The 22,294-nt window shown below is 43.1% G+C and overlaps 2 protein-coding genes across 4 annotated transcripts; both read right to left on the reverse strand.

Annotated features, from left to right (window-relative positions):
- Window positions 1-229: 229 nt before the first annotated feature.
- On the reverse strand, window positions 230-6,640 carry LOC134070818 (glycolipid transfer protein-like). 2 transcript variants are annotated; one of them, XM_062527276.1, is made up of 7 exons: window positions 6,431-6,640; window positions 5,259-5,317; window positions 4,970-5,103; window positions 4,183-4,333; window positions 2,750-3,698; window positions 1,877-1,958; window positions 230-844 (listed from the first exon to the last, which is right to left on the reverse strand). In XM_062527276.1, the coding sequence occupies exons 1-5, from the start codon at window positions 6,531-6,533 to the stop codon at window positions 3,516-3,518; spliced, it is 630 nt and encodes a 209-aa protein (XP_062383260.1). In that variant the 5' UTR covers window positions 6,534-6,640; the 3' UTR covers window positions 230-844; window positions 1,877-1,958; window positions 2,750-3,515. The 2 variants fall into 2 exon arrangements, with proteins under 2 accessions (XP_062383260.1, XP_062383261.1); XM_062527277.1 differs by having other exon boundaries at window positions 1,877-2,135; window positions 2,194-3,698.
- Window positions 6,641-6,913: 273 nt separating this feature from the next.
- git2b (G protein-coupled receptor kinase interacting ArfGAP 2b) lies at window positions 6,914-21,514 on the reverse strand. 2 transcript variants are annotated; one of them, XM_062527278.1, is made up of 20 exons: window positions 21,298-21,514; window positions 20,297-20,430; window positions 19,940-20,052; window positions 19,605-19,710; window positions 19,223-19,309; window positions 18,668-18,798; window positions 18,300-18,394; window positions 18,077-18,122; window positions 17,759-17,810; window positions 17,585-17,657; window positions 17,371-17,468; window positions 16,998-17,109; window positions 16,583-16,725; window positions 16,136-16,288; window positions 14,516-14,728; window positions 14,162-14,251; window positions 13,272-13,357; window positions 11,983-12,174; window positions 9,320-9,383; window positions 6,914-8,864 (listed from the first exon to the last, which is right to left on the reverse strand). In XM_062527278.1, exons 1-20 carry the CDS (start codon window positions 21,347-21,349, stop codon window positions 8,658-8,660), a joined length of 2,247 nt encoding a protein of 748 aa, XP_062383262.1. In that variant the 5' UTR covers window positions 21,350-21,514; the 3' UTR covers window positions 6,914-8,657. The 2 variants fall into 2 exon arrangements, with proteins under 2 accessions (XP_062383262.1, XP_062383263.1); XM_062527279.1 differs by lacking the exon at window positions 14,162-14,251.
- Window positions 21,515-22,294: the final 780 nt, after the last annotated feature.

Below are 22,294 nucleotides of genomic sequence, written 5' to 3' on the forward strand. Positions count from 1 at the left end.
AATTGATGCAACACTATGCAAGACAAATATTTCTTTCCCCAAAGTTCACTCGGTGTTCCAGAAGTTCATCTTTGCTAAAATTTTACCCACTAACTTCAGCCAACAAGACTGCGTTGACATAAACATTATTACTTTAAAGGGAATCCATCCAGAACCTGTTAAAAATCCGATCAGGCAGCTGCGGATTGAAATCTACTATGTACTGTATATAAAGATTGGTGTCAAAGTGTCAGGAAGGAACATATTTTATTGTATGGGGAAACAATATGATGATGATGGAAGTACAATACATGAACATCCAAAACACAATGTACAAATTACTATAAACCAATTACTATTCTAAGATGGACGGTGGCTAGCGTTTTCTCAGTGTCCTGCCTTAAGAACTGCAGTCAAGAATCAATCTCACATTTGGGCAGAATGTGTAACATTTCAACTAGGCTACAGTGCAGGGGAGACCATAGTTAGGAGCATACTGTAGGTAGGAATTACCACTGCATCTGTCAGTGCTAAAGGATAGAAGTGCCTATACATTATAAGTAATAATCAGTCTGGTAGGAGGAGAAAGTGGTAGAAGGAGGGTGGAGAGGATGGAGGTAGAGGAGAGAAAAACATGGTAAGTAAGTGCACATTGGGTGTGTCAGAAGCGCCAGGAGAAGAGGTATCCTTGAAGAGTTAGAGTTGTGTAGCTGTGCATCTAGGCCCATCTTCTGTGCTTTGTGTAGTCTGCATCTGCATCCGTATCCCAGACACAATATATGGAGAGCTGGAGCCGCTGCATGTGGTCAGTCTTCTTACTTGTCGCTCCAGGTCCTCTGTCTTACTTGACCTGCATCCAGTGCACCTGATGGAAACACAGTTTTCACAGGAACACTTAATGATCAGTCCAGATCAAGAATAGCTTATTTCCAGAGTCTGTCATCCTGCTAAACTGTAAGCAACAATGCTAATTCATCAAAATACATTTACTATTACAGTGGTAAGTTACGAGTACTGTAAGAAAGAGGGAGATAGTCTGCACACTATGTGGGCTCCGAAAATATACATTATTTATCTCTAAGTGACTTTTCGATCACACATGTATTTCAATCTAAACCCTTTCTTGTGATGCTTCCATCATGTTACTAGTAAAGCCAGCATCTTGTTATGGCATAGCAAATGCAACTGTCGTGCATGTGTTGCAGACATAAGCTATTTTTCTGTCTCTTTTTCCCCTTTGTATTGGATGGTATATTGGTCCTATGTAAATAATTGTGGTTGTATTTGTTGCTATTCCATGCTATCTATAGCCTAGAAATCTAGACGCCTAGCGGCAGCAAATGTAATTTGGCTGGCGGGGCAGTCTAGGCACGATCCATTGAGCCAGGGAGCTGAGAACCCCCAGCACCAGCGATCCAATCACAGAGCTTAACATAATGGTGACTGACATGCGACCAGAAGTTGCTACGGTAACGCATCCTGCTACTTGAAAACAAGAAGATGATTCGTTTAGCGTTATCCTATTGCGGGGAGGGAATTTGAAAGACAACTGTTTATCCCACCCCTCCGATTGAGCCCTGTCTATGGTGAGTGTCCAGACCCTACATCTTGATGTGGGTCTGGCTCGTCAGGCTATGCTATCTATGCATTTTCATACTGCTGCTGCTGTTCAGCCTTCACTGTACCTATGGGTGCACCCTGCCTGGTTAAGGCAGGTGCTTGATTGGCGCACCTATAGTTTTGTGATATAGGCCTTACGAAGATCCTGTGCAATCATAAAAAAAAACATGGCCTTTTTTTTGGAAATAAAATATCTTTTTGGAGCCCACACAGACCTGAAAATGTGTTCAGTTGGAAATCAGTTATAGTACCGCAAATCTGCATCCGATACACAAACCTGGAGAGCTGGAGCTGCTACATCAGTCCTCTCACTTGAGCCTACAGTTCCCCTGTCCTCACCTGAGTCGCATCCAATGCACCTGATGCAAAGCACAGACAGGTAGAAAAAGAATGAAACATATCACAGGACCACTTTCAACTAAATCCAGATCAAGAATAGCAATGCCAATTAATTACGGCACATTACAATTACTGTAATGATGACATTAAGTTTTGAGTGCTGTGACAGTGGCACAAATAACAATCACCACAATAACCTACTACATAATAATTTACTACAATTTTGCACTACTCTACTTTTGACACCACAATAACCTGTTCAATCTGTGTTTCAGTAAAATGTGTAAGAAATATGAATGTTAAAAACAGACACACAAAGTACAGTCTAAACCTAGCTAACATGTCCTTGACTAGGTACCTAGATTTATCTATATCTTTAGCTAGATGTTGTATTGTTACCTAGGGCTTATCGGCTCTGCACTAGCTGCTAGAGAGACATTAAACTTCAACTGTCAAAAACACCTGAAGATGAGTGCTTCAGTTGTACTAAAACGTGTAAAGCTGCCCATGATATCGCTTACATTGAATCTCTTACGTGAAACACGAGCAAGTCTCTGCAACTTTTGGGCAGGAATTTGACGTAGCAGCTAATGGGTCACATTCCCCTTTACTGTTGAGTTGCCTACCAAGTGCCATAGAGCTAGCTATAGCCTGATCTTAAGTTAGCTATTCGCTAGCGTTAGCTAATGAAAGTTAATGTTAGCGTTAGCTAGATAGAATATAAAGACTAATGTTGATTATTAATTACCTACACTGCACAAAATATTTCTCAGTAACATATTTCCATCGAATTCAGTCCAGGTTATCCTACCTGAAAAAATGCCTGCTCAGCAGTAGAGGCATCTTCTTCTTCGGAGATCACCTTGAGTTGCTTCTGTAAAGAGGGCTGTCAATTAAATCTCACTCTTCAGAAACGGCCAATGACAGAAGAGCCAGTACCATTCCTGGTTCCGCCTCCAAGTAGAGACACAGGGGAGCAGAAACTTTCCTCGCGCGAGCAGAAACTTTCCTCGCGCGAGCAGAAATCTTCTTTCCTCGCGCGCGAGCAGAAATCAACTTCGAGAGAGCAGAGTGACAGTTTGGCCCGCTGGTCAGATTTCTCCTCGCTCGGAGAAGTTTTTTCCTCGCTCGGAGAGAAGTTTCCTCTGACTGCGCGCGCGCGCGGAGATAATTTGCGCTCGCAGTTAATATTTACGAGTGCGAAATAATAAAATACGCTCGAATGTATATTTATCGAGCGAGTGTTTTTTGGCACTATTGTATCGCCATATGCACATGATTTGGATTTCCTCAAGATTGAAAAAAAAAAAAAAACATTACACCATTTATTAAACAAGAAAGTCCCATCTAAGGATACTGATTCCTGCAGCTTGTGCTGACTTCAAAAAGTTCAACAGTTACAGTGCTCATGCCATCACAGAGCAGCTATATCTCCAACTCCTGCTCATCTCACAGACTATTTCTGCCATATCCCCATTTTAGGCATAGGCCCAATGGTATGAAACATCAACAATGGTCGTTATACAGCATTCAAGAGGTTGTTTTGGAAATAGACAGAGTGGTGAATATATTCCTCCTCAGACTGAATAGTCCAACTCAGCGTTCATAGAGATGAACATCTCATAGATGCTGTCAATGGTGGTAGTGTAGTTGACTAAAAACTGGCGTACTTGCTTAAGGCAGTCCTCTTCTGTGACCTCCTGACCTTTAGACAGGGCCTTAAGGAAGTCGGATTTATATGGAGCAGCAAACAGTGCAGCCTGCAGGACAAAAGTTGCATTGCACATTTACAACAACAAAAGATAGAGAATGATAAGTTACACACAGTTCAGTGAGAAGATTGGTTTGACAGCTAAATTGGCAACCATAAAACACATTAAGATTTAAATTGATTCAATCTTTACAACATGGCGGTCAAATGTCTTCAAATCTGGGCTATTTCAAGGGTTAGAAGGGTCTTTCAGGTGATTTTTACAGACATAAACTACCACTAAAGAATAAGTAGATGAACTATCAAAAGGGCTTAACTGCCAACTGCCAAGGGCTTAACTGCTAACTATCAAAAGGGCTTAACTGGTTAGGCAGACAACTGAATGGCTCTTCTACAAATCAAGGAATCCTTAAATGAATATTAAGTTGAGTAAAACTACTACCATAAATTGCCCTCAATACTGCACAACTGGTCAAAATTTGTAAAAGAAATGCGCCAACCATCCAGAGGTACTAGAACGGACAAAATCTCACCTTGAAGATCTTCTGGACCAGCCAGCCATGGTATCTCTTCAGTGCCTGCTCATAAGCCTTGGTGATGTTAACGCGAATAAGGTTAGGGTTGCTCTCATCTTTCTCGCCATCTACAAGGCTCTGGAGCAGAATCTGTATGAAGCGCAAACCCCTGTGGAAGAGAGGGGGGGGGGGGGGGGGGGGGGGGGCATGATGAAAGAAGATGACTCCCTGCATCATTTATTGCCCATGGCTGTAGTTTCCACAGATAAACAATAAGCTTTACTTAATGTTACTTTATTGCCTTTTCCTGAGAATGAGAAAATTATAACGCATTTTTATCACTTTTCACACACAGTATTCCACAGAAACACGCACAGTCTTGTGATTCATTTGACGAAGATGCACAAGGCGTGGTGATGCATGTCATTACATCAAGTTTGATGACAGTAAAAAAGTACAAAAAAAAATCTATTTTTACTTTCGTTAATGATGGCATGATTTACTTCCACGTAAAATGTTTCATACCAGAGAGAACACACTAAAGAAGACACTATGCCGAAATGTATCTGTGCAGACACTTTCAAATATTAAGAAGTTCGCCTTTTGTTGTTTTATTTAGTCATCTGTTTGATACTATAAAAAATGAGACAAAGACTGTGAGTGAAGCCCATTCAGCTTCATGCTGGAGTACATTTTTGCTGATCCTTCATATCCCAGTGAGATTCCATTTAACAGCTTTGTGTGACTGACTGTCTTTTATAGTTGCATGATTCTGCACGTCGCTAAGCAGCATACTGTAGCCTACCTCTTGAGCCACATCAGGGCAAGTGTGGCTCCCACTTTGGGCCAGTCTGCCCCATACATGCCCCTCTCATGCGTCAGTATGTCCTGTAGTGTCCCAAACTTCTCGGGGTCAGAATCATAAATAGCCTTGATTTTCTGAGGATTTTTAAAACAGTACAGTCAGTTATATCATTCCTTTCATTCATTCATTCTGTTATTTAATTGTCATTCCGTTTTCTGAGTTATGGTGCATAGTTTTCTGAGTTATGGTCCATAAATGAATAAGACCTAAAAGTAAATAGCCTACTTACAGTTATGTTACCACTGATATCCGATTTGATTGGGGCAAAAACTTTGGATCCAAGGCAATCTGAGAGGAGATTGGATGTATAATAGAGACAAAACACAAAGGGAGAGGGGAAGAGTCAACATTTTGCAGTTAGGTGAGGTCAAGCATATAAAGTTTTACATTGAGGAGTCACTAGTAGCCCAGGTTTCTGAACGTGTGAAAATGTAATAAGAGACAGCAAGCTAAATCTCCTTTGTAAATAATTCATTGGCATTCTACAGTTCTGCTCACTGGGGTAATATTGAGTTCACTGCAGAGAACAAGCCCAGTGAAACCCTTACAGCAGAGGCTGCTATGAAATACCAGGCCTGTCACACATCAGTTTTGTTTTCCACATGTAGCGCACAATACATTGACTTGTTATGACAAATGCAAAGCTAGGACTGTTAAAAGCAAAAGAACGAATGAGAGCTAAACTCTAAAGAAGGCCATTGTTTCTGAAGATGGTACAGCAACTCATTGTCGTTTATCCAAATCAGCTGTAGGCTACACAGCCTGCACTGTACATTATACCCTATAAATTAATAGTTCAAATTGAATTGTATAGTGCTTTGTGGGCGAATGAGGGCAACAAATGCCACTATATTTTGACGAGGCAAAAATGACAAACAAATGTAATTTCCTATGAATGTGTAGCTGGTATGTTCACACCCTGTTATGAATAGCCCACCCAGAAGTAACATATCCCAATCACTGAATATTTAACAACCCAAGATAGCAGCTAGGCCTACTAGTTGCATTACGAGACGTCAAGAAGTTTTATATGATGCTGCACCTAAGCCTATCCCTGAATGATAGAAAGCCTATGCCATTGTGGATGAATGAAAACAGGTCACGTAGGGTAAGTTGAGCAAGAAAATTAAGTCTGAGGGAAACAAATAGCAGAACTTAATGCATTGCACATTTGATAGTCTAACGGCCAATTGTAGGTTAACTGAATGTATGAAATCGAAACTTGCTCTCACTTCCCTTATTCAGACATGAAATGTGACACGCTCCAATTCGCTTAAGCAGTTGTAATTTTAAAATGTATACGACACATTGTTACCAGACAACCCGCACGGCGTAGCCTGTAAGGGCGGATCTTCAGGTTCTGACCGTTCACTGTATCCAGGTATGAATAATTGTACTTACCAAAGAAAGGCGGAATATGTGACACAGATTCCAAAAACGTCTTCGTTGCCACCTCTTTGCTCTCCGGCAAAGGAACAAACTGATTATCCATTAACAGTGCCATTCTGTGCGTAAATATGTAGTATTTAGGCTACTACGAGACGAAAGGATCAACCCGGAACTACCCCCTGCATGACAACTTCTAAACTTCAGACACTACTGCCAAGAGGACGGGCGTCGAGCTGGATAGAAAGCAGAATATTCAACAGGTGGGGTTGTTGAGGGCCAATAACGGCGCAGATGCAGTAGGCTCACTAGGCTGTAAGGCCGCCCTACTGGAAACAGTAAGTAGCCGACATTATCCTTAATCATACATTCATGAAATAGGATACTTCTCACAGTCCTTAAATCAGAATGTATAAAAACTTATGTTAATACTTCAAAAATAAATACTGCCCAATCCTTTATAAACAAAATTAAAAACATTAATCAACAACACTGAAGCACTGTTCCCCACATTGTACTTTATTACACTGCTTAAACATGTTGAGATTGCAGTCAAGGATTTATAAATTAAAGTTTATTGAAATAAATGGCTTATTAATGTTTATTATTGTTCATTACCACAGCTGCATGGACTGCATTTCTGATATCCCTGGATGGGGTCCTGTTCAGGCCCCTTAAGAGCTGCAACTTGAGCACATCTCCATACTGAGCTGCCATACATGTCCAGTCTACATAGTGTAGAAATGAGGAGACAGAGGACAGAGACTTGAGTTCTGACTCAAAAAATGCCTGGCTGACTTCACAGTTGCTAAAATAGTTGCCAAAAATGGTAGTATTTGGCCAATAGGGGTCGTGTTCTATAATTGTTCCTTGTTCTGTGGCGACATGTTTACACCATCACTCAAAGCAGTGAAACCTCTACTTGCTCTAGCACAATGACCTCAATTGACTGTCAAAGGAGGAACATGTTGCATTAAAATACTGCAATTTCTCTAAAGCTATAACCTGATGTACATAGGTACAACAGTTTACAGACATCTTGAAAAGTCTTTCACCTATACCCACTGTGTTCTGGCAAATCTACACCATTATGGACATGTGGCGATCAGTAACAATCCCTGTCTTTACGATGGAGCTCTTAAGGCCTTTTTGCACCCTTGGTTAAGTTTGATGTTACATGTTTGCCTTTTAAAATCACCAGCACCCCAGTGGTTGCATATGTAGTTAACATCTAGCAGCATTGTACATGATCTGCGCAACACAAAGCCATAACCGTCGTGACACCACACAGGGAGAATCAAAACACAACACGGACACACAATACACCCATGCTGACAAAGGTCATGAGAGAGAAAGAGATACGCACAGCCACGGATCATAAACTGGGTTCAGTCTCTTCGATCCCTGACACACAGGGCATGAACCAAACTGACAGCACTGAGCACACAGGGGCCCACGTTAGCGTTTGTCCAGAAACAGAGCGCATAGGATAAGAACACAAATACTTAAACCGTACAAGTCCTCACATTAGTTTGTCTGAACTCTCAAGTACATTTAAAAAAAAAATTTAAAAAAAATTTTAAAAAAACATTCAGATAAACGGGGTTATTGGGAGCACTTGGGGGTTTCTCCATAGGAAACAAGCGGAGGTCCAGTTGAGGACACTGTTTATGGGCCAAATGAATGAGGTATAACAGGCGTAATACTGAAGGGAGTTCGGCGTAGCGACCTTAAGCCCTTTCACTGCAGGCGGAAAATTAAAGGGTCGGAGACCAGGCGTAGACCCTAACCGAAGACCAAAAACCGATATGAGAGAGAGGATCAGAATTTGGGATCAGGGACCACAGTGCTCAGGGAGAGATGCGAGAGAGGCTTGTTTCACTTACGATACGCATGATGCTTTTGGCTGACAAAACATATCTGAGCCCACACACACTCAGAGCATCACTTACAGCCCACACACACACACACACACACGCACGCATACACATACACGCACACACAGACATACACACACACATTATTAGAAAGCATATATGGGCGTAACGCCATTACAACTATATTAGAAATATATAATAAGTCCGGTTCCTTTAGAAAAAAATAATGGCATACATGTGATAATACTGACATATAATAAAAAAAATAATAACACAATTAGTGGCAAAAAACTCATGTTATCTCACAGACACAAATGTCAATTTCAGGTGGGTAAGGTGGGAGGAGAGAGAGAGAGGGCGCAGAGTCAGTTGCTCTCTTTGGTTGTTATGGTGACGAGTTGCTTGGCAGCCTTGGCGATGTCATAGGCGCACTGAATGACCTGCTGGGTGAGCAGCTGGGCATCGCCGTGGTGGGTGTTGGGGGGCGTCGCCCGGTGACACTCCCCCTGGAGACGGCTGGCGCTGGAGGTGAGCAGGCGCAGGGAGCCATGGACCGTCTCCGAGCTGGGCCGCTGGGCGCACACACACACACACACACACACACACACACACACACACACACACACACACACACACACACACACACACACACACACACACACACACACACACACACACACACACACACACACACACACACACACACACACACACACACACACACACACACACACACGAACAGATGACATTAACGTTGGTAACCATACATGACATACACCTTGGCTGCTACACAGTTGTGTACACATCTATAAGGAGACTGCATACAAGTGTTCACATATGGAGACCAGAGCGATTACTGGCAATATGTAAATTAATGAAAACATTACTGAATGGTACATGAAGTCCCTTTTATCAACACTGAACTAAAAAGGGGGGGAGGGGATTAGCAACAACATACCATGTGCCAGTGACATTTAGTTGCATATTAATCAATGTATTCTGTTTGAATGCACAGACACCATCTTACCTTCGGAAACAGAGCCGCCATCTCATTTACAGCCACATGAATTCTTTCTGAGCAGGGTACAAAACTGTTGGGAGAAGAAGGACAGTCATCTTAACACCTTCATCTTTACTTAACTAACAAGAGTGGATGAACACACAAACACACAAAGACACACACACACATGCTCAGAGAGCCACAACATGTTATTAAGCAGTAATCCCATTCCTGTTACAATCCAGCACTCTAAGCCATGTATGTTGTTTAAATAGGGACATAAACTCTGTGTTTTTGTATTTAATCCTCATTACTGACTGTGGAGGGTTGTTGTGATTTGGTTTGATCTGATTTGTTGTTTGTCTTATTTTGTATTTGTAAGGAAAAGCAAACTAAACAAACTTGGGGAAAAGAAAAAAATAGGGAAAATAGGATGCCTGATCTTGATCAGTGCCCATTCTCCAACACACTGAATCATGCTGACATATTCACAGCTCAAAGAGGATATGGTTATTAAGGCTTAAATATGGTTAAGTCGTGCACATTGTCCATTCAACCACAACCGTGTCTTTAACCTGCAGAGTAGGGGTTAAATGTTAGCGAGTTCTTTACTGTTTCATGGGCAGCATAACCTTTGCCACAGATAAGGCAAAGAGCATTTGCAGGCCTACACACCACACATACACGCACACACATACACAACCAATCAAGTTAGCAGTAAACCCCACAGTGAGGCTGTGTCAAAAACAGTGACCGCTCTGGCAACGGAAAGATCTAAAAAATACAACATTACACTTCCTTTTAAGGAAAAGGCAGAAGAGACAGTCATACACAGACGCAATGTCTGATCAATTTCCTGATGTGGATGGAAAATTTAGAGAATCCTTAGAGATTCATAAGAAATGGATAACTCTGAAATTATTCAATGTTTCTACATTTTGGAAAGAAATATCAACTGTTCAGTTCTCTATTCTGAATAAGTGACAGTTAATCTAATGTGCGATGTATTATTACTACTTAGCTTTAACAGAATCAGTTTCACACCATCTGACATCACTTGGTCAACATGGCTTCACACAGACACATGCACACAGAGAGCCCTTCCTCGACAATATGCACGTCTGTCTTGCCATGATTACTACAGCGCTGAAGAAAGTACAATGAATCCATGCCAAAGAGACCTAACATGTGTAGAGGGCAGCTGTGTTGTTTTTCACAACAATTCCTCAACAAAAACCTGTCTAGTCCACTGATAATTATCATTTTGAAAAACAATGTATGTATAATAGTGGCATTAGACTGAAACACTACTGAGGCCCGCTGACCAAAGCCATTACAAATGAGCCAACCTTCTGCTGATAAAATAACCAATTTAGTCGATATTTAAGCAGCTACTGATTAACGCACTCATTAACGCGCTTTCTCTGCACCTGACCCTCTACCCAGGTATGAAATGTCTTTCTTTCCTGTGTTCTGTGGCAAGTGACCTGGCTTTATTTCCTACAGTTACATTCGCTGATTCTTAGTCCTAAAGCAGTAGACGATGGGCATGGCTGACCACAAACACACACACACACACACACACACACACACACACACACAAACACAAGTGTACGCAGACACACACACACACAAACACACCCCTATGTGAGGCCCTTATGGCCCTGAGTCTCAGTGCTCTCTCTGTGCGTGGCGTGAGGGGGAGCGGCAGCAGCTGTGTTTGACTCAAGCCCACCGCCCGCCACGCGGACAAAGGAGCCACTGTGCCTGGGAGGCAGGAGCAGAGGCCCGAGTACCAGGAGGGCGCGTCGGCCTGCGCCAGGACGGACGAGCCTCGCTCCCTCCGCTCGCCCCCGTCCGAGCAGGGCAGCAGGCCGCCGAAGCAGCCCTGGCTGTCCCTGTTCCCTGGGTCGGGGCTTTCAGGAGTGCGTGGAGGGGTTGGGTTGGGTTGGGTTGGGTCAGGGGTGGGTGTGGACGTCCGCAGTGGGGCACACGAACGGAGAGATGGAGAGACGTAAGAAAACACAGAGAGAGATGGAGACGGAAGAAAAGATGGAAAGAGACAACAAGAAACGATAACCAACAGAAAAGAGGAAGACAAGTGTGAAACTAGAGGAAATGGAAAAAGAAGGAAAAACAGATATCTGAGCGGGAACAGAGAAATACTGCACACACATACAAGCTGATAACAGAGAAGCTGATTTGAGAGATAAAGGAAAAACATATACAGAAAATGAGGATTGAGGAAGCAAATGTCCACACGATGTTGCCAGCTCTTCGGTTTTAGAAAGAGGTTTATGTGATCCCCTTTACATTAGTGGATGTGGATGTGCTTACAATGTCGATGGTGATGTACTGGTTTACACCAGTTTACACCAGTGCATTGCAAAATATATGCAAGAGGATTTGAACAGGAATAATTTCCACCTTTCTCTTTGAGGAAGTGTGTATATACTGTGTGAGTGTGAGTGTGAGAGAGAGAGAGAGAGAGGAGAGTGTACATGTGTGTGTGTGTGTGTGTGTGTGTGTGTGTGTGTGTGTGTGTGAGAGAGAGAGAGAGAGGAGAGTGTACATGTACGTGTGTGTGTGTGTGTGTGTGTGTGTGTGTGTGTGTGTGTGTGTGTGTGTGTGTGTGTGTGTGTGTGTGTGTGTGTGCGCGCACATGTGCCTGTGCCCATCTCCAGCCTCACCTCTCATGCTTGTTCTCTTGAGCGGCCCGCAGCAGCTCCTGGATGTTCTTGGTGATCTGCTCCGTCTTGCTGATCACGTCCTCCGTGCACGGGAGAGTTGGGTCGGGCTCGCCCTCCGGCTCCTGGGGGTCCGACTCTGGGATCGCCCCCTCACTCATCCAGGCCACCCCACCAACACTGCCCTGGCCCGAACTAGAGGAAAGGCAGGGTATCGTGTCAATGTTAACACTCATGGCACTCTGCCTGGGAATGTATACCAGAGCTGTTCTTAAGTGTTTTTCAGTTGCTCGTCTCATCGGACATCTGTCGGTTGTTAGCGATTGAATTCCATTAGAATCAGGGTATCAATTTTCACCGGCAGCACTTGGCACACCTAAACTGTTGTAGTTAAGTAGAGGAAGGCATATTTTTACACTTCACTATTTTAGAGTGTATGTGAAGTGTACAGATAGAAAGACATCTTTGTGTCACTTTAGAGAGGGTAACAGTGCAATTTTATTCATTTATGTCTTACTCTTGCTTGTGGTGTAAATTCCTAAATAGTTACTGCAATATCAGTGCATAGTCAGAAGCTACCCTTAGAGCAAATACCATATCAAAGTAGGGACTTTCAGACACATCCAAGATGTTTCTTGGGCTTGTTTTTGCTACCTGCTCAGATCAGCTTATCATTTTTATTTCCTGGTCCTCTCAAGGCATTGGAAGGAACTGTGCTGACGGTATTTAACAGAACATTATTTCTTTGAAGTCCTCTACATTTTATTCAGTGGAATACACAGGCTTGTGCCTTCATGTATGAATCACTTCCTCTGATTCTAATCACACAGAACGGGAATAAAAGACATAACACGGACATGGTGGGTGCATAGGTTTGTAATGTCTTGACTGGATTATGGAGCGGTGTGTTGAATTCTTTTACATCTTGATAAGAACTCCCCTCCTACCTTCATTCCCCTCTTTAAGTTCTGCACTATGGGGCTTTACTGGGTGGGGGATGAGAATCTAAAACCCAGTCTTGCCCACCTCCACTACTGAAACAGAAGGGGTGTGCGTGTGTGTGTGTGTGTGTGTGTGTGTGTGTGTGTATTGGGTGGACTACTTGGGCTGCAGAGCAGGTTCCCCACCTTTGAATGGAGGACTTAAATTACAGGCGTGGCTCTAAGTGTTTATTTGTGCTGAAACCGCAGCCTTTGTGTATCCCCAAAACAAAGTAACAAGACGGGTGGGAGCCGACCCCCAAAACAAGCGCTCACTGAATTATTTACAAATCAATCGGATAAGGAGAGTACCCGTATTCCTCTGGCTCCAAGTGGTTGTGCGCGTTGTCATAGTCACTCTCCGGTACACTGCACTGGCCCTCTATGAAACTGGAGCCCTGGAAACACCCCAGACAGAAGCCCAGTCAGACACCTCAGTTAGCAGCTGCTTTGTTAGCATTTAGCATCAACACTGTAATTACCTCAGACAATTTCAGCAGTGGTTTCGGAAACATTTAGCAGCCGCGTGTCGTTTTGGCCAGCCATTGTCAACAGATTAGCAACGGCTAACAGGCCAGCCAGAGACAAAAGGCCAGCCACACTGAACAGACTACCCAGACCCAACAGGCTAGCCATTGTCAGTTGGCTAGCTAAAGCTAACAGGTCTTGGGGAGCTAATGGGCTGGCCAGTGTTAGTGTGCTAGCCAAGGCTAAAAGGCTAGCCATAGCTGAAAGGCCATCTGCAGCTAATAGGGCAGCCAACATCAGCCATCTTGGTTGAGAAAGACAATGCAATTCATGCTTAGGATGTGGGGCAATCTGCCAAATCAAGGCAAGCAAGGAAATCTGGACTTTTTGGAGAGTCGAACATGTTTAGGTAAACAGAGCGGTCACTGTGGTGAACATTAAGCAGTTGTGTTATTGTCGCACAATGCTTTCCACCACTACAGCCTGAAGCTCATTTGCTGACAGATGCGCAAGTTAGTAGTGGAGAGAGAAAGGCAATATTTTGTTTCAATGAAGAAAAACATGTGAATTAGCAAAATTGCTAGAATACTTGACTGACATCCAACATTTGATAAGACATTCAAAGTGGCCCATGCAAACAATAGTGGATTGTAGGAGATAGTGGAATAGGGACTGAAAGGACAGGCCAGGCAAAAAGAGCGGCGCCCCCTAGCAGGACTGGGGCGGTACTTCACCCTGTGCACTCTCTCATCCCCAGGCCAGGACAAGGATGAGGGGAAGCTGGGAAGGGAGGAGGAGGCTGTCACGGAAGGACCCTTCCCCATCTAGAAAGGGTTCAAACCAGGTTTAAAAAAAGGCTTAAGGAGAATGTTGGGCCATTACCGTATATGAAAGGGAGAGAAATGTAAACAAAGTTAACGGGATATTGCTAGATGCCAACAGTACCTCACCGTCTCCAAGTAAAAGAATCAGTTTTTTTTCTGAAAGCAAAACAGCTTATATTTTGTGCTAAAAGCAACACCACCATTAGCCATTGCAACACAAGTAGCGGTTTCAGCCATTCTGTCGAATGACTGCCATGTGCTCACCTCTTGGGGCAGAGGTTGCAGGTTGAGGGTGCTCCCATCTGGACGAGGCGCCTCGCTGCGGGGATGGTACTGCTTCAGACCCGACCCGGTCTCATACATGGACATGGCCCGGCCTCCACGCACAGCCGGGCGGCGAACGGGATCTGGAGGCGCAGTGGAGTTCGTGGGGCCCTGCCACTTCAGGGTGCAGTTCTCATTCTGCAGGTAGCTCAGCTGGATGGGGAGAGTAACACAGGTGTGAGTTGTGGAGGCTGCAGCTTCCAAGCACCTTCAAACGGTGACCGTAGATGTAAATTAGCCTAAGGCTAACTCTTCTACGATAAAATTGCACATGGTCCCTTAAGAATGCAATAAAAAAAGTCCAGTACATGTTCTCCCCAGGTAAAGCGTTTGGTAGCCTCCATCTGAATTGGCTAATAAGCATAACCAAGTGGAGCACAGTAAACTGTGCAACTGAAGTGAAATCAACTCTGTTAACCGTATATCTGCAGAAGCTCCGTGGAAGAGTAGTCCAGCATTCTGTTTCTGTAGGGTTAAGATTTTCACTCTATAAATGCTGCCATACCAAAAAAGGGATATACACATTTCACGACTGGTGATCAATCCTGCCATAAAGGCTACATAGCAGAATTTTTTATAGAGGCGCTAGATCAGCCCATAGTTATTGGAGAAAGGTGTTTTTTTTTAAGTACTTAATACAAGACAATAGAGAATGTGAATAGATGAAGTAGCCTAACAATTCTAGGAAGTATCCAGTGACTGGGTTTTTCACCACAGTTGGGCTGATTTCTTCAGTTTGGTCTTAAAACACAGAAAGGGGGGTGGGGTGTCAAATAAACATTTCCACATGAGAGTGATGTTTGTGAACACTTCCCATGTCTTATTTGCAAAGAGGGGAACAGATAATCTGGTTCCTTTGCTTACAGTGCAAACAGGATTGAGAGAAAACAAATGAAGGGGGCAGGTGGCTGAGAAGTGCTGATGCTGGTGGGAATGGTTCAGTTAGTTGGCCTTCATAACTGTTTAGCTCACATAAACAGAGCTGATGTGGGTACTTGTTTTAGGTTTTGTCAAGGCCACAAATGGAGCTTCCACGGTCTGCTTATCAATGTTTGTAGAGGACCATAAAATGAAAATATCCTCTGACCTGTTATATCGAATGAATACCTAATATCTGCCCAGTAACATACCCCGAGAACAATTTGCAGTGAGAAAACAGACAGATCAGCAACAAACCACTTCCTCCTCAGTCTAAACATAGCCATAGCATGCCTTCGGCCTTGGCAACATCATTCTCTAAAATAAGCATATTGTTCACAGCCGCGCAAACTTAGACAGCTATGTCATTCCCATCAAAAACAATACCAGGAAGTTTTGCAATGCAGAGGGCGGTGGTCGTCATCATAGCTTTCACATTACTGAAGCTAACCGACACAGCACCTTGACATAAAAAAAGATAAAAAGGGCCGCGACAGATTCTTTTGGAGTCAAATGCACCCACAACTTCATCAATCACTAAAGTGACTGCCTCTTTGAAGAGAGTCACTCATTAACTACAAACAAAGTGCTTCTGAATATCGACTATATTTGACTTTAACCCTTTGATTAGCATTTGAGTACCTTGTTCTGCATCGTCCTCAACTCTTCACTCAGGTGGCAGTTCACCTTCAGCAGCTGCTGGATCTTCACCTCCGAGGCGTTGAGAGCACTCTTGACCTCCATAAACTCCTGGACCGTGATCGGCCCATCCGACAGATCAGACGACTCAGAGCTCTGAAGGACATCGGACACACAACGTTAAATATTCCCAACATTAATTTCCCCTTGTCATGCCTCATGAAGGGGATGTTTGGGTCAACAACACTTGCCTGAAGCGCTCTATTTGCGGAGGGCAAAAATTATTTTAGAAGACTTTTTCGAACGTACCCGCGCGCTATAATGTCTTGTGTAGCCTGTTCCATGCATTACAGTGGAAGGAAGCTAATTGTTGCAGCAGACACAACGCAAACGGAACACGTACCCGGTGTAGGCTGCCTGTAACTGACCCCTACTGACACATCTTCATACCTTAGTCCGTTCCTCTTTCCCAGAAGCCGGCTCCCTCTCTGTGTCCTCGTCAGACGCCACGCTATCGTAATCCGGCTGATCCACGTCCTGACTCTCTCTCCCGTGCCGGTTGTCAATGCCCTTCAGGATAAGCTCCACGTTTTCTGAGCACAACATGGCAATGGCTGTCAGACAGGTGTGAACTATGACACTTGGCTCTTTACTACCTTTTAACTGTCTTTCCCTCTAACTTGTTGAAGGAGGACCAGAAACAATGTTCAAATGTGCTCAGCACCAATTTAAATATCCTCTCAGATCAATTCCATTATAAGCCAAGTCGGCAGTGTAAAAAAGGAAAAAGCAGACTAAATGTGAGTTGATATCTTGTGCACCAGTTGGCACAAGAAACTGAAAAAGAATCAATAAGATTGATTACCGTTGGCATTCTCACAAGAAGTCCCTTGTTGGCGACGTTTGGCATCAGTTAAAATATCGATGACCAGCGTGGCGAACTCATGAGCATTGAATCGAGCCAGTTTCTGACGACCCTGAATTGTTAAAAGCAACGAATCACCAGATATTAATTTGCTTTACTTGAACGGCTGAGCAAGAGGTACATTTACAACATAAAGTGAATGGAATATTAAATTAGATAGCTTAATCTTCATTGTCATTGTGCCGAGTACAAAGTATAAAGACAATTACAGTCTTTGTCGAAGTACATTTAATGCGCCAAGCAACTTTCAGCTGTCAGGTTAAAAAAAAAAAAAAAAGAGGTTTAGAAGTGGTTTAGAAGGGTTTCTGCACACCTGATTTCTGGTGGAAGAGTACTCAGGGTTCACGGGAAGGAAAGGGACCACAGTGGTTTCCGTCACCAGGGTGCTGTGATTCTGCGTGGCCAGCCATACTGAGAAAGTGACCAGATAAAAATGGTAAACGAATGTCCAACACAGTCCAACACGATTTTATTGTAATTACAGGTAACAATGACACATGCACAGATGACAGGGTTTCTCCATTTACCAGCATCAGTTTCTCTTCTGTCCACTTCATCATAGACGTCCATGGCTAACTCCTCAAACTGGTGGTTGCTGAGCTGGAATTGAATAAAAACACAGCAGATACATAAGGAGGTCCATTCCAACCAGGAAAGGAGTAGAACAAGCATACAGTCGATCATCTACACCACCAACTTACCGACTGCAACTTCTTCTTTGCCGCTTTTGCCAATTCGGACAAATCCAGACCACTAGCCACGAGACAGAAAGGAAAGATGTGTGTTAAAAGACTTTCAGTTCACCGAGTTAGTGTACAGTTATGAGTATTTATTTAGTCTATAAACATACTTACTCATTCCTTATCCATTCAACGCAAGCAAGAGAGATTTAAGTCTCAATAGGTTAGATACTTCATTAGTGTTTGTCTGCTGAGACTTTGACTACAGGTACTGGAGTTTAAATAATCACTGAAATTGTTAGTTGATTTCTATTTAAAAGCATTCAATGTTATCCTTACCTGTCAGCTATCTGTGGAATGATGAAATGCTGTCCATTTTTATGATCTAAAACACAATACCCAAGAGTTATTTCTCCATATGATAAAAGGTCCAATTAGTTTACAATGATAACATGCAACTCATTAAAAAAGAAAAGAAAAATAATGAAAGCTGTAACTCATACAGACAATAACATTTAAAATCCATTTCCCTAGAGACGTTCCAGTAAATGTAAAGGCTTACCTGGTTTCCTTCCACACAGATAGAACGCCAGCCTGTCTGTGAGCTCAAACTGGATCTCGACCAATCTATCAGCAAGATCATGGTGACCAGCTTGCCTGAGGTACACGAGGAGAGAGGCATCGGAGTCAGACACAAACTCCCAACACAGTAGTTGTGAGAGATTTAGCAAAAATGTGCTAGTTGAACACCTCATGCTCACTTTTATTTTGTAAATATATCGTTAAATCAACAAATGGGGGACATTTACACTTTCTAAGGATACAAATGTGTCTGGCAAGCTTAACTGCAAAACATACAAACCACAAGGCACCTTCAGTTGACAGGAATGTTCAGAGATCAAAGAGGACCACAAGGGGAGCCGTGGTTACCTGGCATAGTCGATGGGTGAGAGCCCATTGGCATCAGGGGCACCTGGGTCGGCCCCGTACACGGCCAAGAGCTCAGCCTGAGAGAGCTGGCCCGCTTTGGCAGCAACATGCAGAGGAGTGTTCCCTTTCTCCTGCAGTGGACGAGCAATAACAGACACAAAAACATGACACACAGGAATTTGAAACAAACACATACACATGCCACACTAGGAGGGTAAAGTGCTATATGTCAATATCACAACAATGTTTAGCTGTTGATTCGATAGATATTGCAATGTGTACAGCAACGCTGGTCCATAAATATTTGTGATTCAATGTTTTAATACATTTCGTATGGAACTTAAAGAGATAATAATGGTTGCTCTTGGATAGAAACAGACATACATTCAATATCAAAACAACTAGTGATGTTTCATATACAATTTCATATACAGTTTCATATACAATGAAGTACAGGAAGGAACATAAAGATGAGTAGCCAAAAGGAAACTTAATAGTGCCATAGTGTAACCCATGTCTTGAGAGTGAGTGGAAATTGGAAAAGTCTGGACTTACAGGATGAAAGAAGTTGGCCTGTGCTCCCAAAGACAGCAGTCGTAGGCAAGTCTCCAGATTGCCTGTCCTCACACTGGAGTGAAGTTGCTGGGCAATTTGAAGGGTGATAAGCAGTGATTAGTGCTAGTGTGTGTAAAGATTTGCATTTGTGCAAATTTTAAAAAGGCTAGGTGTGTCATGATCCAGCAGTACAAAGATGTGCTTCAGTAACATTCACTTCATGAAGTGAATGAAGTTTCTGAGAAGAATGGTTAAGTGGGATATAAATACTTTAAACGGACTTCAGTAAAACCACACATTTCTAGTCGTCCAGCAACTGGATGAATCACCTTAAATAACTTCCTTTATTTCATTTTACATCCAAAATGACACTCTCACCAACCTTGCTCAAGTCTTTTGCTGTGACGCTGTCATCCTCACGACAGGGCATCCGGTGCACAAATGCCAGCATCTGATATTTTGCCTTAATGAATTCTGTTTTGTTGGGGCTGTGGATAGAGAAGTATACAATTTAACAGGAAAATGGTTGGGGGAGGAGGGGGGGCAGCCATTGTGACTGAATTCTTTGACATTCCTTCTCAAGGAATGCTGCAAACTGCAATTACTTTCCTCAACCCTAAACCATTCACTGTATTCACAACAATGCACACACGTCAGGGAATGCATAGCTGCCATTTGCACTCACGACATCTCTTTAGGATAGAGTTCGGTACTCACTGTACTTTGTCTTGAGGATTGGCTTTGCGTTTCCCAGTCATCACAGAGGAGGGATCCAAAAGACTATGCTCCCAAATGGAATTCGCCCCATTGTTGTACAATGTCTGAACCATCTGCAGAAAATGTGTCATGTTTGTGTTGTATTACCAAGTTTAAAGCATACAAACATTCTTGTGTCTTACTGAGAACCATATGCACCTGATAGCCACATGTGGTATTGATCAAATAAGCGTTGTCAACAAAGAAATCCAATGACCTATTTCAATGGCAAAAAACAAAACAACACAAATATGCTGCATAAAATAACAGCAGCATTTTGTACTTGTTGATGTTGGAACATAATGATTGCAGGCTTACCTGCAGCTGGGACTGCGGCCATGACGTGTGTGTGAGGTGTCGGACCTGGGAGCTGTGCCTGCCCAGGCCCCGGTGGATACTGCAGCACTCATCACAGATGAGGACACCACGGTTCACAGATGCCCATGTTGGTCCTGCAGACCAACACACAGACACACATTACACCAGAGTTGTGGTATGATATTCAAATCTTAAACAATTTCTGAGGGGTGCTAGATATTGTATTATACCTGATCTGGACACAGCATAAGGCTAATGTTACTAATCTAATGTTACCGTTGTAAATGACCTGCCTCTGGCCTTTTCATTGGATTAATAGCTCAAGAGACTTACTGGAGGGTTACTGGAGGGATTTGACACTGCAATCTGACGGCTGACTTCAAAGACCAGCAGCATATAATCAAACTAGGACTGCTGCTGGTACTTTGATATTCTACCTCTGAATAGCCATTCATCAGGCACGTAGGGAGCCTACATGTTCAAATAAATCATGTCAGCTCTATGTCAGCTCCAATTCATTATGGCAACATGCTGCATGATAATAAGATACCAAGCAAGCAAGCAAGTAAGCTAGCTAAGCTAGCCAATATAACGAAAACCCAATTTTACAGAACACGAAATTCTGCCTAGTAGAGGTTTACAAAAACAAGCCATTAAAATTATGTTCCATTCATAATCGTGTCAAGTAATTGTACTACCATTGTGGCTGAGTCGTAAACTGTCCATAAGCGATCTAACGTTAGAAAACACCCTCCACTATTAGCATGCTATCATAGCCCGCTAGTCATATTAGCAGGGAAGTTGATTGCCCAGTCAATAGTTTAACGTGACGATGAAGGGTTGTTAATAAATGCATGCCAAACAAACGTTTTCAGACTGATAACACTCATTCCAAATCAGGCACGCGTAAACAGAGGCAACCTTTTGTCTCATCTTTGCATCTGGGTAATTGTTAGCTGACATGCATTATTAGCTCCGTAGTGTTATGAGGTTTTCCTTACCAGGAGCGCTGCAATCAGCGCAAACGTCTCTGTTCCGAGGCCTCATTGACATCCTTTTCAGTTGTATCCTTGATGAAAACAAGTTTTGATGCTGTACTCATGAGATTCTACATGAGTATCACTAACCATTGAGAGGGACTTCGTTTTAAATCGCTAAGGAATCGCACTGCTCCATGTATTATGGGTTGCCCTTTTCTTCTCCACTTTTTTCAAGTCAACTTCCTCAACGGGAAGTGAACATCAGCTGGTGAATCATAGGCGCGCTGACAGAGACGGGTCGGGTCGGGTCGGGTCGGGTACGCGCACAGTCGTCAGCAGTGTACGCATGAATTGCGCTGGACGTTTGAGTCCTTGAATATATATTTTCGAACTGCTTCCACTCAAGTTGCACGCACAGCCACCGAAGTGTGATTCATGAGCAATACGCACGAACTGTCAAATGCAGTTATTTCGGCAACAGCCTATATCACAGACTGTGGTTGAGGCTGATGTCTGCCGACCTACAGCCAATTGTTTTGGCTAACGTCATAACCATAACTACACAAGCAGCACATATCTGCCAACAGATGCCTTGCGTGCGTGTTTACACCGTAAAGTGCGCTGTGGAGAGAGATTTACATCTTGGCATAGGCCTTCTCATGGAGGATATTATAGCAAGTAGTGCTCACAGATTTGCTCTCTGTAAACAAATTTCCCAATTAATTTATTCTGTCTGAGTTTGAAAAATGACAGGCTGTTTCGCAAAACTATTTTAGCCTGTTTCACTGTAGCCTACACGTTGGCTGTCATCTGTTTGGCCTATAAGAGGCCATACTATTTTTGGAGGGATCTTTTGGCATGTCAGATTACTACATCTGCTATAACTGGATATTTCGTGCAGTCAGGATTAGAATGTGATGAAGTGTTACCCTACAATTCACATTTGAGTCTCATCGCAATATGATATTTGACAGAGTATTTTCATCATGGCCTGTCTAGACCGAGATCCTTAAATTTG

Source organism: Sardina pilchardus, chromosome 23 (assembly GCF_963854185.1).
Source record: "Sardina pilchardus chromosome 23, fSarPil1.1, whole genome shotgun sequence".
Lineage (NCBI taxonomy): Eukaryota > Metazoa > Chordata > Actinopteri > Clupeiformes > Clupeidae > Sardina > Sardina pilchardus.